Genomic DNA, 15,619 nt, shown 5'->3' on the forward strand with positions numbered 1-15,619 from the left:
GATTCAGTTTGTTATCGAGTTAGCACTAGGGACAGAACCAGTATCAAGAGCACCATATAGGATGGCACCAGCAGAGTTGAAGGAGTTGAAGATACAGCTATAGGAACTTCTGGATTTGGGATTCATCAGGCCTAGCTACTCTCCATGGGGCGCTTCAGTTTTGTTTGTTAAGAAGAAGGACGAGACTCTGAGAATGTGCATAGACTATAGGGAATTGAATAAGTTGACCATCAAGAATAAGTACCCTCTACCAAGGATCGATGACTTGTTTGATCAATTACAGAGAAAGATGGTGTTCTCAAAGATTGATCTTCGATCTGGTTACCACCAGCTGAGGATCAAAGATGAGGACATACTGAAGGCGACCTTTCGAATGTTGTATGGGCACTATGAATTCTTGGTCATGTCTTTTGGTTAGACCAATGCCCCGGCAGCCTTCATGGATCTGATGAACAAGGTGTTGAAGGATTTCTTGGATCAGTTCGTCATTGTCTTCATCGACGACATCTTAGTGTACTCCAGTTCAGAGGCAGAGCATGAGCGAAATCTTCGCCAGGTTTTACTGAGGTTAAGGGAGCATCAGTTATATGCTAAGTTTAAGATGTGTGAGTTTTGGTTGCCAGAGGTGACTTTTCTTGGGCATATTGTTGGCGCAGAGGGGATTAAGGTGGATCCGTCCAAGGTGGAAGCGGTGAGAGATTGGTCGAGGTCAAGGAATGCCTCGGAGGTGTAGAGTTTTCTTGGATTAGCAGGTTACTACAGGCGGTTTGTAGAAGGATTCTCGAAGATTGCTTCACCAATGTCAGAGTTGACACAGAAGAACCAGAAGTTCGTTTGGTCAGAGAAGTGTGAGGACAGTTTCCAAGAATTAAAGCGATGACTTATTACTGCACCTGTACTGAGTCTTCCTTCGAAGGAAGGAAAGTTTTTGGTATACTATGACGCTTCAATGATGGGTTTAGGCTGTGTGTTGATGCAGAATGAAAAAGTTATAGCTTATGCATCACGGCAGCTGAAGGAGTATGAACAGCGAAATCCTACCCATGATCTAGAACTGGCGACCGTGGTTTTTGCACTGAAGGTGTGGCAGCATTACCTGTATGGGGAGAAGTGCAAGATATACACTGACCATAAAAGTTTAAAGTATTTCTTCACCCAGAAGGATCTGAACATGAGACAGAGGCGTTGGTTAGAGTTGGTTAAGGATTATGATTGTGACATTCTTTACCACTTAGGGAAAGTCAATGTTGTAGTAAATGCATTGAGCCAGAGAGGCTCGAGGCAGTTATTTAGTTCTGTTCAAATCTCCAGAGAGTTAGCAGATGAGATGGCCAGGGCAAAGATAGAGCCGGTGGTGGGCCGGTTGGCCAATATTACTTTGCAGTCGACCCTGCTAGAGCGGATCAAGGAGGGTCAATTGGTAGATGCACAGCTACAAGAAGTTTGACAGAATGTCTTAGCGGGGATAGCTAAGGATTATTTTGTTTCTGAGACTGGTATGCTTCGATATCAGGGGCGGATTTGTGTTCCGACAGATGAAGGGATCAGACGAGAGATACTGGATGAGTCTCACACTACGCCATACTTGCTTCATCCGGGTACCACGAAGATGTATCAGGATCTGGCATTGTATTGGTGGCCTGGGATGAAGAAGGATGTGGTGGAGTATGTGGCCAGATGTTTGACATGTCACAAGTGAAGGTTGAGCATCAGTGACCAGCGGGATTGCTTCAGCCTTTGGGTATCCCAGAGTGGAAGTGGGAGGACGTTACCATGGATTTTGTGGGAGGTCTACCCAGGACAGTAGGACTTTATGACTCGGTGTGGGTAATAGTGGACAGATACACCAAGTCAGCTCATTTTCTGCCAATAAAGTCGACCTACACAGTGGAACAGTATGTAGAGTTGTATGTGAGGGAGATAATTCGTCTCCATGGGGTTCCTAAGTCTATTGTATCTGATCGAGACCCTATCTTTACCTCTAAGTTCCGGGGAGCTCTGCAGAGAGCCATGGGGACTCAATTGAAGTTTAGCACAGCCTTTCATCCACAGACTGATGGACAGTCTGAGAGAACGATCCAGGTATTGGAGGATATGCTTAGGGCGTGTGTGATTGACTTCGAGGGATCTTGGGGTAAGTATCTCCCATTGATCGAATTTTCGTATAACAACAGTTATCAGTTCACAATTGGAGTGGCTCCTTATGAGATGTTATATGGGAGAAAATATAGATCGCCCATTCATTGGGATGAGATGGGTGAGAGAAAATACTTGGGGCCAGACATGGTTCAGAATACAAATGAAGCTATCGAGAAGATTCGAGCCAGAATGCTTGCTTCACATAGTAGACATAAAAATTACGCTGATCCCAAGCGTAGAGACGTGGAGTTCCAGGTTGGGGACCACGTGTTTCTGCGAGTTTCACCACTGCGAGGGGGTGAGGAGATTTGGATTAAAGGGCAAGCTGAGCCCTCGGTTTGTTGGACCTTTTGAGATTCTAGAAAGGATTGGACAAGTGGCTTACAGGTTGGCCTTGCCACCGTCATTGTCGGGAGTTCGTGATGTGTTCCATGTTTCTAAGTTGCGGAAGTATGTTTCGGATACGACGCATGTGCTTAAGTATGAGGATTTGGAATTACAGATAGACTTGTCCTATGAGGAGCGACCAGTTCAAATTTTAGAACGGAAGGACAAAGTTCTACGAAATAAGACGATTCCGTTAGTTAAAGTATTGTGAAGAAATAGCAAGGTCGAGGAAGCGACCTGGGAGCTTGAGATGGTGATGCAGGATCAGTATCCCGAGCTATTCAGGTAAATTTCGAGGATGAAATTTTCAGTAGGAGGGGATAGTTGTAACGACCCAAAATCACTAATATGGCTTAAGAGCCTTGATTAGTGTGTCGGGAGGGCATAATTGGTTTGTGCGTGAATTTATTAGTATAATGCATGATTTTATGATAAGCATGCTTGTATGATTATATGTTATATTTGTGAGAACCACATTATTATGTGGGTAAATTTGCAGCATGCGACTTGAGGCGATCCTAGGGAGCTAGTTAGCAGGAAAGTCACAACGGGGCCTAATATTTGACTTGGGGCAAGTCAAAGGGTATTTCGGGTACTAGATGATTATTTGGGTTATCGGGTCATGGAAATAAATAATTAGAGATATATTTGAGGTGAGGAAGTTTAGGTGGGAATACTGGGGAATTTTACCATTTTTCCCTCGGGGACGTTTCCGGTACCCTGAGCCTCGGGATTGATTTAATTGCTTAAGGGTAGATAGATAAAACTTAGGAAACATTGGAAACTCAAGGAACCGACCCTTTCCTTTCTCTTTCCTTCTCACTTCTTCTCTCCCAAGGAAATCACTGAAAACTAAGGGGATTTGGCTGGGAATTCAGAGGTTTGAGATGAGGAATTGGAGGATTAACTTAGTGGAAGCTAGGTAATCAAACTAGAAACTAAGGTAAGCATTGAATTTAATTTTGATCAGTTGATCATGAGGTTTTGGGGCTGAATTCTAAGAGTTCTTAGGCTCTTATTTCAAGGTTGAATTAAGGCAGAGTGCTTGGGAGTTAGCTCAGAATTTGCTTAGAGAAGTGATTCTGCAGTGAAGGTAAGCTTGAATTTATGATCTAATATTTGAATTCGGGTGTTTTCGTGGCTGGTTTTTATGTTCTTGAGCTTTTGGGTTTCAGAAATTAAAATGGGATCTTGATGAGTTTCTAAGCTAGGTTTTTGCTGGATTATGTTGCTAGAATCATGTTAGAAGTTTTGTGATCAATGGGTTTTGGAATCAGGATGGTTTTGGGTGGTTTTGAGCAAGGTTGGGATGTTAAAAATGGTGGATTTTCTGGGCATGAGGGGCTGGGCCGCGGCTCTGTTCTAGAGTGTCGTGGCCCTGCGGAGCAAAGAAGAGCCAAGGAGGCTCTGCGGTAAGGAAGCGCCGCGGCGCCACAGGGCAAGGCCACGACGCGTGTCTGTGATCAGAGAGGCCTAGCCTCTATTTTAGGGGGCGGGTCGCGGCGCAGGTTTTTAGGGCCGCGGCCTTTAAGGTCATTTTTGGTTATTTGAAGGTTTTAAGCGCGAGAACCTAACCTAGGGTTCTCGGGATCGATTCCACCACCGTGCTTGGTGGAATTCGATATCCCAGAAGCTAGAACTTCACCCAGAAACCTTTATTCGAATATTAATGGAATCCCTTGTCTTGGTTGTGACTAGGTAAAAGTTAGGGCTCGGGAGACGGATCGTGCTCAAGGGGCAAATCTCGTAATCGGAGCGTTTGGAAATTAAAGGTAAGAAAACTGCACTCGGTTGTGGATTCATAATAGGACTAAGGGTTCTCTGTTTTGTATGCTTTATAGAGGATGGCATTATGCCATGTAAATAGTAAACAAATGGCCTCAGAGTGCCGAAGTTTACATTAGCGCACAGGGCACGGCTCGGCCACTGGTAGCTGAGGACAGCTTATTATGCACTGAGCTCGGTTTAAGCGGGTCGGAGTTAGTGGGGTAAACAGAGGGTGCGACCTAAGGGTGTCGACCCTATTCATTATGTAATCTGGTTGTTGTGGTAGATTGTAGAATATGATATGCTGAATGGCTAAGTGTTAGCTTGTGAATTCATGTTTATGTCAATGAGTTGTATGTTTATTAGGGATTGCTAAATGTTTAAACATGTTTGAAGAGTTTATGATTATTATCAGTAATTGTGTTATGAAATTACGCTTTCTTGTTGGGCCTTGGCTCACGGGTGCTTTGTGGTGTAGGTAAAGGCAAAGGCAAGCTTGATCAGCCCTGATTTGGAGAGCTCTGGGAGCAGAATGTACATGAACAGCTACTCAGCCGCCACAGTTGAGGGGAGACAGGGACAGGAGAACCATAAACATCTGCTTTTCCTTTAGAATGGCTAGTGGTTGTTTGTGCTCTGGAAATTTTGTAAACTGACTTTTAAACAATGTTCCTTTTGGGATCCCATGTGTAAAAATGTTTAGTTACATGAAAAGTATCTTTTGAGACCAAAATCGTTTAACCCTAGCGCATTAATGATGTTAGCAAACACATTTTTAACTAAATGACTTGATTCGCAAGTCCTGCACCTTTATAAGTACACAGTGTAGCGGTCTTGGCTATCCAGGGCGTTACAGATCCTATGAGGTATAAGGCAAGGTTAGTGGCCAAGGGTTACTCACAAACAGAGGGAATTGACTATTCATAAATTTTTTCACCTGTTATCAAGCTTAAAACAGTAAGAATGATGCTTGCTTTAGCTGTGCAATTCGATTGGGAGGTAGAACAAATGGATGTTAAAACAACCTTCTTGAATGGAAAGTTGGAAGAGACTATTTTAATGGAGCAACCAGAAGGATTCAAAGTTGAATCTAAGTTGGAAAATTTGGTGTGTTCTCTTAAGAGGTCCTTGTATGGCCTTACACAATCACCAAGGCAATGGTACAAAAGATTTGATGAAGTGATGTCTAAAATTGGTTTCAAAAGGTCAGCCTAGGATACATGTCTCTATTTCTCAGGTTTGGATTCAAATTTTCCCACTTTCTTGCTCATCTATGTGGATGATATGTTGCTCGTGGGAAAGAACATACAAGAAATCAAGAGAGTTAAGGAAGTATTGAATGGAGAGTTTGAAATGAAGGACCTAAAAGATGCTAAAAGGATCCTTGGAATCGAAATCCATAGAAACAGAACTGAAAAAAGGATGGTGCTTACTCAATCTCAGTATGTGCAATCGCTTATGAACAAGTTTAAGATGGCAGACTCAAAAGAAGTTCTTGTCCCATTGGGTGGACACTTTGAGTTATCAAAAGAACAATCTCCCACAACTCAAGCCGATATAAATCAGATGAAAAATATACCATATGCTGAAGCTATTGGGAGCATAATGTACTCCATGATTAGCACCAGACCTGATATAGCACATTCTTTAAGTGTATTGAGTAGATATATGTCAAATCCGGGGCAGGAACATTGGAAAGGAGTAAAATGGTTACTAAGGTATCTTAAAGGAACATATGATATTGGTTTAATCTACCAAAAGAGAGGATTACAAATTAATTTGGAAGGCTTTGTTGACGCAGATTATGCATCAAGTAAAGATGATAGGAAGTCCATCACTTCCTACTATTTTCTCATAAATGGTTGTTGTATTTCATGGAAATCTCAGCAACAACCTATAGTGACATTGTCTACCACTGAATCTGAATATATTGCAACAACAGAAGCTTTCAAAGAGGCTACATGGCTTTCGGGTATACTAAGGGAGATCAAAGTTTTGAAAGAAAAAGCTACTATATATTAGATTCTCAGTCCTCAATTCACTTATGCAAAAATCTTGTTTATCATGAGAGATCCAAGCATATAGATGTGAGACACTTCTGGATAAGGGATAAGATTGATGGAGGAGAAATGGCTCTTGAAAAGGTGGACAGTGAAGAGAATGCAGCTGATGTTGGTACAAAGATTTTGCCTGTTCTTAAGTTCCAACACTGTTTGGAACTTATGAATGTTGGAAAAGGCTAAATCTGAGTTTATTCCCCAAGGTGTTTATAATTAGTCATGTCATGATTAAGGAGGAATTTGTGGTAAATATTGTAATCATGATATAACTTATTATCTGTTATTTTTTCTATTAAACATCAGTTAAGTTTGTTTCTTGGATGTAAAGAACTTAGCTGAGCTGTCCAAGTTCTAGAAGACCAATATATATATATTTGAGGCTCAAGTTTCAGAATTAACACAAGAGAGAAAGCTGAGAAGAGGGCTCTGGTTTCAGATTGAAGAGGTTTGCCAAGAAGTACTGTTACAGAAGGTTTCAACTCAGAGGATTCCTAGGAGAGTTGAGTGAATCTTTGTATGAGTGTGTGAGGAAATCTTTGTACTGTGAGAGGTTCATTCTTGAGTGAAAAATCAGAGTGGTTTGTGAGTGATTAGCTTGGTGATCTACTGGTTTTCTTGTATAGATAAGATTGGTGTATTCTGACCAATTATGAGCTTTTGAAACCTTGGTGAAACAATTGTCAAAGATCAATAAAACCCTTGGGGAAAGCTGGATGTAGGCTAACTATTTTGGTTAGCCAAACCAGGATAAGTTTTGGTGTTCTTCTTCCTTATTACTCATAATTGTTTAACATATGTTTTTGGACTTAACATTGATAATCTACTTGTTCTATTTGAACTTAAAATTTCTGATAATATAAGTTTAGAGCTGATATTTGTTTAGCTTTGATCTTCACCTTAAATTCTGTTTTTCTTCCCACACTTAGATTTTGTCTTAAATGAAAAGGAGAACAAACTATCTTTTAACGACTTTATTCAAATCCCAAACAAGAAAAGTAAAATCTAATAAACTACTGGTGGTAACAACGAAGTTGTTATGTGTTCGTGGAATTAGTTCTCTATTAAAGGTGACCAAGCTGGTACATGTCTAGTAGATAGATTTTGGCAACTCTATATGGTCCTTCCCACTTCACACTTAGGGTCGAGGGCTGCTTGTAATAGCTCGAGATGGCAGGCGACAAGTGACGAATTGAGGTCAAGCTTGTCCCCTTTAAGGAGCAGCTCACTTGTGGTACTTGTGGAGCAATACTACAAGCAACAACGACTTCTTGATCTACAGCGACGACAAAAGATTTTTGTTGTCGCTGTAGATCAAGAAGTCGTCGTTATAGGAATACAGCGACGACATTTCGTCGCCAAAACAGCATCGCTGTAGTTCCGTACGTGTAGCAACCTACATCGACAATAAAACGCAGTCGTTGCAGTAGTGTTTTACTACAACAACGACATGTCAGTCATAGTAAGGAATCTTTTTTTTTTGGTTGGACTGGGATATTGTGACGACATGTCGTCGCTGTAGGTGGTTGCAAAATTTGAAAATTTGAATCTCAAAATCTCCTACAGCGACGACATGTGGTCGTTGTAGGTCCATCGACCGTCTCATCTACAGCGACGATATGTTGTCGCTGGAGAGTGTGTGGGTTTATATACCTACAGCGACGACATGACATCGCTGTAGTGCCACAAAATCTCAGATTTTCGTGTTTAGAAAGCACCCGGTATACAATTTTTTTTTAAAAAAAATTAATTAATTATATTGATTAAAGTTTATTTAATAAAATATTAAATATTAATTAAATCAATAAAACTAATTTATTTAATTAAATAATAAAACAAATTTATTAATTAAATAATAAAATCAATTTAACAATATCCATAGTTTCGAAAATGTAAAAAATAAGACAAGTAGTATTGTCTCCAAAATAAAATAAAAACAACACAAAATATTAATAAGTGCAAAATAATAATATAATAAAACTAAATGTCATCAAAATCAATTCCAAAGTCATTATCGTCGGGTTGTTGTAGTGGATGTGGTGGTTGTTGTTGTGGTGGTTGTAGTGGTTGTGGCTGCTGTGGTTGTTGTGGTTGAAAGATTACCATCATTGACTATATCATATTCATGTCCAAGTTGACAGACTGAAATTGTGGAGCTTGGATGTCCGGTTTTTTTGCTTGCAAAAATTGTTGCATTTGCTGGAAGTTGTTGTTCTGGGTCATAAATGCTTGACTGAAGTGTTGAATCATGAACTAGAAAGCCTTAGGTGGTACTGTTGGAGGGCCGACTATGGTGGATGGAAATGGTGATGCCTCTGACTGTGAAGAAGATCTGGGGGCGCTTGAGGCAAAGGTACTAGTTCCCTTCAACTTGTGTCCAATACCTCAGTTGTGGCCACGACGTTGACCAAGTACCTTTGAGACGACTTGTGTCTCATTGAGAGTGGCACTTCCTGCTGAAGATTCAGATTGAGATTAGGATTAAGATCGGGATTGTGTCTAGACTTCTTGCTGCAAAGCATCCTGCAGTTTAGAAACAAGACAATTAGACATAATATAATTGAATAATATACATATATACAAAACTTAGAAAGTTACTTACATATGCATCCTTAGCATTCATGTTCACCCATCCACGTGTCGAATGATTGTGCATGTCATGGAACATATCAATAATGCTGGGCAGTTCCTTAGTCTGAAGATTCATCTTTAGAAAACAAAATTCAACAAAATCTCAATTAAACATTGAAATTATTATTAAGATAACTTAAAATAGTTCAAATTATCTATATATTTTTATTTACCTTCTTAAATCGAACAGAAGCATAAGAAGTCGATCAATGGATACTTGGATACTTCTGTTTTGCTCTGTTGGCAGCATTTTCCTTTAAGCGTGCCATGAACTGTGGAATGGTGAAAAGATTAACCGACTTCTGCCAACTCTCGTTGTCCATGTCCTCCGGTGGATTCTTTCTGGCTGTCTCGATATCATCATACCCTCCATGCTCATCGAAGTGTCTTTTCTTGCGACCTTTTACGATCCTGAAACTCTCGCTCAATCCCAGTCTCTATCAGTCGCCACTCAGAGAGAGCTCGGGGAAGAATGAAAAATTCCTTCAAAAAAAAGGTTAGATTTTTTAAATTATAAAAAAAAAAAAAACATTACATGTGAATAAATTGATAAATTTACCTCAAGCTTTTGCATCAATCCTATCTTGTGCTCATCTGGAACACTCTGCCACGAGTCATAATATAACGGGACATGGTGACCAATAAGGTTACCAATAAATCTCGTGAACAATGTCCCAAAATCACCAACTGCTTTGTAGGTTCCCTCCTCCAGATCAAATTGTAGAGCCAACAGACTTTTATTGTCGTTGACAAGCTGCTGCAAATTTTTGGATTGAGACCGACTTCTTCTTTTTGCGGCAACCGCTGCATATGTTAATTAAACAATAAAATAAATTGAATAAAATAATAATAATTTTTTATTTATTGATAAAAAATAGAGTAATTATAGTATATTACATGTCTCACAGGAAGTAGGAACTCGCGTGAGATCTAGAGGAGGATCACCTGCTCCATCACCGCCATGAGAACGAGCAACAGTAGCAGACATATCTTTGCATAACTTAAATAATTTCGGTAATGCATTTGAAACTATTGAAAAACAAACATTGTTGAGAAAAGTCATATATTTATTGAAAAGTCTTGAAATGAAAACATACACATTAATCATACAAATATGAATATGCATAAGAAAATATTATTCCTCATCAATGTCGATTCCTACATCATCATCTGTACTTTCTCAATCATCTTCACTAATTTCTTCATCATCATCCACATATGGAACAGATCGAGATGTTTCCCCAATTATGCTGGTGTGACCAGGTCGATCCAAATGCATGATCTTCAACTCTCCTAATTCCACAGAAGTACAAAATTTGATGAAGTGCTATCATGCACGACATCAACCCCGTTATCATCATCGATACTTGGATGATCCCAGATCTTTCGATGATTGACTTCTTCTACCACCTTCCAATTTTTGTTTCTTGAAGGATCTTCCAAGTAGAAAAATTGTTTTGCTTGAGTGGCGAGAATAAACTACTCATTCTTGTACCATTCAGAATTAATCATGATACTAGTTATGTTATTCTCAGTCACATTTCGATCCTTGCTTGCATTGATGTTGAACCATTTGCATCGAAACCATACTACTGAGTAACCATGGGAATATCATAACTCTACAATCTCCTCAAGTTGGCCATAGAAAGTGAAACTATCAGTTTATGGCACCAAAACTCCACTATTTTGAGTGGTACGTCTTTCGTCACAACTATGTACCAAAAACTTCACACTGTTAACAATGCAAGCAATATTGGAGTATGCATTCTGATTGGACTCGTTTGCTAAAGAAAATAATTTATCAGTACACTCAGTTGACTGTATTTGTCACAAACGACCTATCTATAGAGTATGACAAAAAAAAAATGAGATGAGTATTAATCAATACGAATTTCGTAAGAATTTTACAGTTTCGATAATTTACCTTCAATTTAAACCAGCTAGGGAAATATTTTTGAAGATTTATGTTTGCTAAAGAAAATAATTCATCAGTACCCTCAGTTGACTGTACTTGTCACAAACGACCTATCTATAGAGTATGAAAAAAAAAACACAATGAGATGAGTATTAATCAATACGAATTTCGTAAGAATTCTACAGTTTCGATAATTTACCTTCAATTTAAACCAGCTAGGGAAATATTTTTGAAGATTTATGTTTGAATTTTCTCGAATGCATTCAATGTATAGCACAAGGATTAAGGTAAGATAACAAATTTCTATGAATTAAATTTAATGAATTCATATATATGTTGAGCTACTTACTCCATATATGGTTGGATTTTAGGGCAATTGTTGAGTACAAACCACTCCGCTTCTTTTCGATGAAGATAGTCAAGGGATATGATTTTATTTTTGCTACTTGGATGACATTGTGATTCAAAAACTGACAATTGTCTTATAGGAATAACAATATCCGCTCTTTTAGATCTCACTTTTTTTTTACACTCCCAAAACTGACATGTTTACCCGGCAAACAATCTGGAACATGCGCTAATTGTTCGAGTATGTCTTGACTACTGAATTTTCTTGGAATACATCCTTTTTCATAATTCTCATCAAACAAGTGACTCTTCCTCCATTTATGCGTAGAAGATAAGAATCTTCTATGACCAACATAAGCCGTCTTCCCAATTACCCGACATGAAGGAGTGCCTTCTTTGCATGAAGGACATGCCATATATCATTGGCCACTCTAACCAGACAAACTACTATAATAGTCCATAATAGTGTTGCACGCATTCTGAATACACTGTTCGTTGCAGCGTCTCTGGTTTGAACTCCTTCATCCCACAACTCCTTTAATTCGTCTACCACAGGCTTCAAAAAGACATCCATGTCCTTCCCAGGTGATTTCAAACTGGGAATCAATAAGGTCAACATGAATGATGACTCTTTCATGCACAACTAAGGAGGCATATTGTACGTGCAGAATATTACCAGCCATATGTTGTAAGATAGACTGATGTTACCAAATCGATTAAAACCACCATTAGCTAATCTCAATCGAACGTTTCAGGGTTCTTTGGAAAAATTAGGATATTTGGAATCAAATTGTTTCCAAGCACCCCATCAATAGGATGGTGAATCACACCATCTTCTTTCGACCGTTCCGTACTATGTCAGGTCATATCATTTGTTGTATGCCTTGAACCATAAAGACGCTTAGCCTAGGAGTCAAAGGGAAGTCTTGCAAAGGGTGACTTTTTTCCGCTTTGTGTCTTTGTCAACCCATCGGCAACCACCACATACAGGACAACTCTGTTTTTGGGAATTCTCCTTCCAGAACAAACAACAGTCGTACTTACAAGCATGAATAGATTGATAACCTAATCCTAACTTCCTCATTTTTTTTCTTAGACTTATAGAATGAATCTGGAATCTTATTCTCCTTCGGGAATGCAAATTTCATAAACTTCAAATTTTTATCAAGGGAACTATTTGTCCATTTATTCATAACCTTCATGTGCATCATCTTCACTAAGAAGTTCAAGGAAGACAACCAAGTACAACTAGGGTATAACTCAGCTTCGACATCTTGAAACAAGTCATCAAATTGATTCTTCGCACTATTTCCACCACCATCTGAAATTCCTTCATTTACACCTTCTTCGTTAGTGTATTGTTCACCAATAACATCATTGATGATGTCAATCATCTCATCAATCACTGAAGCCCCGTCGTCCACTACTGGAGGCATATCAACTTCACATTGGTAGGTCCACTTCACATATCACTGCAGAAACCCATATTTGTGTATGTGAGCCTCCACCACATCCAGTTTCTGATTCAACATATTGACACACTGAACACATGGGCATCTAACTTCTCCTAAAGCATTCACATGATTCTTCACCATTTGTATAAATGCTTGAAAACCATTCCAAAACTCATCAGAGTTACGTCGTCTATTAGTTATCTAACTCTTGTCAATCGTCAGAATTGATTCAAGTGGAAAATAAATTATCACAATGTGATAATCATAAAAAACTACCTTTATTTGCTAATAATTTTTTATCACCAAAACACTAATTTTTTCTAGTAAATTGTGAAATCTTATGAATAAATTATTAAATTTTATGAATATATATTAACAAATTTTATAAATATATATATATTATTTTTAGTTATGAATATATTGTAAAGTTTCACTATATAAACAAATATTTCATTATAATTATTGTTATGTTCTTTAATAATTATCAAATTCTTATTATGATTTTCACTTCTTCTTTTTTTCAAAAAAATAACAATAAAGTTTTATTATTTTAATTTTAAGAGTAAGGTTAACTTAATTACCTATTTTCTCTACATATATTATCAAATTTTATGAATATATTATAAAATTAATTAAATAAACAAATATTTAATTATAAATTTATTAATTTACCATTAAAAATTAATATTTTAATTTCTACTTATTTTATAAAAAAATATTAATAAATTTTTATACTTGTAAAATTATTATTTTAATTAACACATATTAAGAAAGAGACAAAGAGAGTAATAAAGGCATAAGGTGTTCTCTGGTTTCTCCATGGCGAGACGCAAGAAGACCATCGAAAAGCCTGCTACTAATGCTATGGTGACTGAATCTACATTGATCCTAGAGGCTGGTGAGGGAAAGAGGTCTGGGTTAGACGAAGGTTTGCCTGATGAGGTGGATGAAGTATTCAAGGATTTGATGGTGGACTTTCTAGAAGTAGGGAATCGAGGGCCATTGGAAGCTGATGAGGGATCGTCTGGAGGTAAGAGAAACAGAGGGATCTGGAATGATTTAGCTGCTGGGGAAACTGAGTTTCAGAGCCAGGCGAAGGACAAATGGGCTCAATTTCGATCATTATTACCAAATCAAGGAGGGGCTAAACTCAAATTTGAGGAACCCCTAATTCGAGAGGGCCAATGAATTGCTCAGGTAGATTTAGAGGAGATTCAAGTTGAAACTTCATTTTGGAACTCAGCTGTGATTTGTATGGTGCTTGGAGCTAATCCTCCATTTGCTATTTTTGAAGGATTCATTAAGAGGATTTGGGGTAAGCTAGGTATTGATAGAATAACGCGATTGAATGCTGGGTTTACTCTAGTGAAATTTAGAGATGAAGCAACTAGAGATTTGGTTTTGGAAGCTGGGGTTCTGCATTTTGATAGAAAACCAGTGATAGTGAAGCCTTGGTCTGCTGATTTAGACACTGTAAAGGCAGTGAAATCTGTTCCAGTTTGGATTAGGTTACCGGGGCTTGGACTACAATATTGGGGTACTAAGTGTTTGAGCGCCCTCATGAGTACAATTGGGAACTCGATACTAGTTGATAATGTGACAAAGAATCGAACAATGATGCAATTTGCTAGAGTGCTAGTGGAGATATAAATAACAGAGGAAGTGCCTAAATCCATTCAGTTTATCAATGAAAAAGGGCAGCTAATGGAGCAACTATTGGACTTTGAATGGATTCCAACTCAATGTAAGAGTTGTAGGGTTTATGGTCATACTGAGAATATGTTTAACAGGAAACAAAGTGAGACCTGGAGGCCGAAAGTCAGAAATGATGAGGATGAGACTAAGCAAGACCCCAAGGAGAAGCAATCAGTAACAGGGGTTAAAGATGTTCCTAATGAAGGTAGTGATGTTGGTCAAAAGAAGATAGCCACTATGGAAGGGTCTGAGTCCCAGGCTTTATCAAAGCATCATGGCACTTTGGCAAATTCAGAGAAACAATGTGACAAGAATGTTAGCGAATCCAGCGAGAGATCTCCTTCAGAATGGACTACCCCTAAAAGGGTGGGGGGAAATAAGAAGCGAGTTCTGCACTCACAGAACAAACTGAAGAACTCATATAGTGCATTGCAAGAGAAGGTTATGGAGGTTACAAACATGGGTCTATCACCAACAAATCTATTTCATGGAGAGTCACAATATACTTAGTTGGAATGTAAGGGGTCTTAATAAAAGGGAGAAACAGAAATCCCTGAGTTCATTTTGTTTTGTGAATAATGTCGGGTTAGGAGCATTGTTAGAAACTAAATTGTGTGGTGATAAAATTGAGAAAATGATGTATTCTTTTTTCAGTGGTTGGAACTATTTTTCAGGTACAGCTTCTGAAGGTAGGATCCTTCTTATTTGGCAGAGACAGAGTATCTCTGTTGAGGTTTTGAAGGAAAGTGACCAGTTAGTTCATGTCCTTATTAAAGAAGTGAGATCTAATAAGCAGTGTTGTGTTACTTTTGTGTATGGTAGGAATTCTATTGAGGAAAGAAGGCAGATGTGGGAGGATCTTTCTGTTCTATGTTTTCCAGCCACTCCTTGGCTTGTGGCTGGTGATTTTAATGCGGTTTTTGAGTATACAGATAGAGTTGGTGGCCATACTATCACTACTATGGAATTTATGGATGCTCAAAATTGGAGAGAATTGGGGTTGGTTGACGAGATGCGCTCTAAAGGTTCTCATTTCACTTGGACTAACAAGCAAGCTAATGAGGACAGAATCTACTCTAAGCTGGACAGAATTTTCATAAATGAAGCTTGGTTGGATTTATTCCCTCATGCTAAAGCTGTTGTTAACTGGGAGTTATTTTCTGATCATTGTTTCTGTGTTATTAAAGCATGAGCTGCTGTGAACTGTGGTGTTAAACCATTTCGAT

The 15,619-nt window shown here is 38.5% G+C and overlaps 1 protein-coding gene across 1 annotated transcript; it reads left to right on the top strand.

Annotated features, from left to right (window-relative positions):
- Positions 1-13,952: 13,952 nt before the first annotated feature.
- On the top strand, positions 13,953-15,585 carry LOC133792411 (uncharacterized). Its single transcript, XM_062230316.1, has 3 exons — positions 13,953-14,235; positions 14,356-14,856; positions 15,068-15,585. The coding sequence occupies exons 1-3, from the start codon at positions 13,953-13,955 to the stop codon at positions 15,583-15,585; spliced, it is 1,302 nt and encodes a 433-aa protein (XP_062086300.1).
- The last annotated feature ends 34 nt before the right edge of the window (positions 15,586-15,619 follow it).

The sequence above is a fragment of the Humulus lupulus genome, chromosome 7, assembly GCF_963169125.1.
Source record: "Humulus lupulus chromosome 7, drHumLupu1.1, whole genome shotgun sequence".
NCBI lineage: Eukaryota > Viridiplantae > Streptophyta > Magnoliopsida > Rosales > Cannabaceae > Humulus > Humulus lupulus.

Coding starts and splice junctions, on each gene's coding strand:
- LOC133792411 (XM_062230316.1), top strand. CDS start 13,953: ATGGTGCTTGGAGCTAATCCTCCATTTGCTATTTTTGAAGGATTCATT. Junction 14,236..14,355: donor GCTTGGACTACAATATTGGG/GTACTAAGTGTT, acceptor TATAAATAACAG/AGGAAGTGCCTAAATCCATT. Junction 14,857..15,067: donor TATGGAGGTTACAAACATGG/GTCTATCACCAA, acceptor ACTATTTTTCAG/GTACAGCTTCTGAAGGTAGG.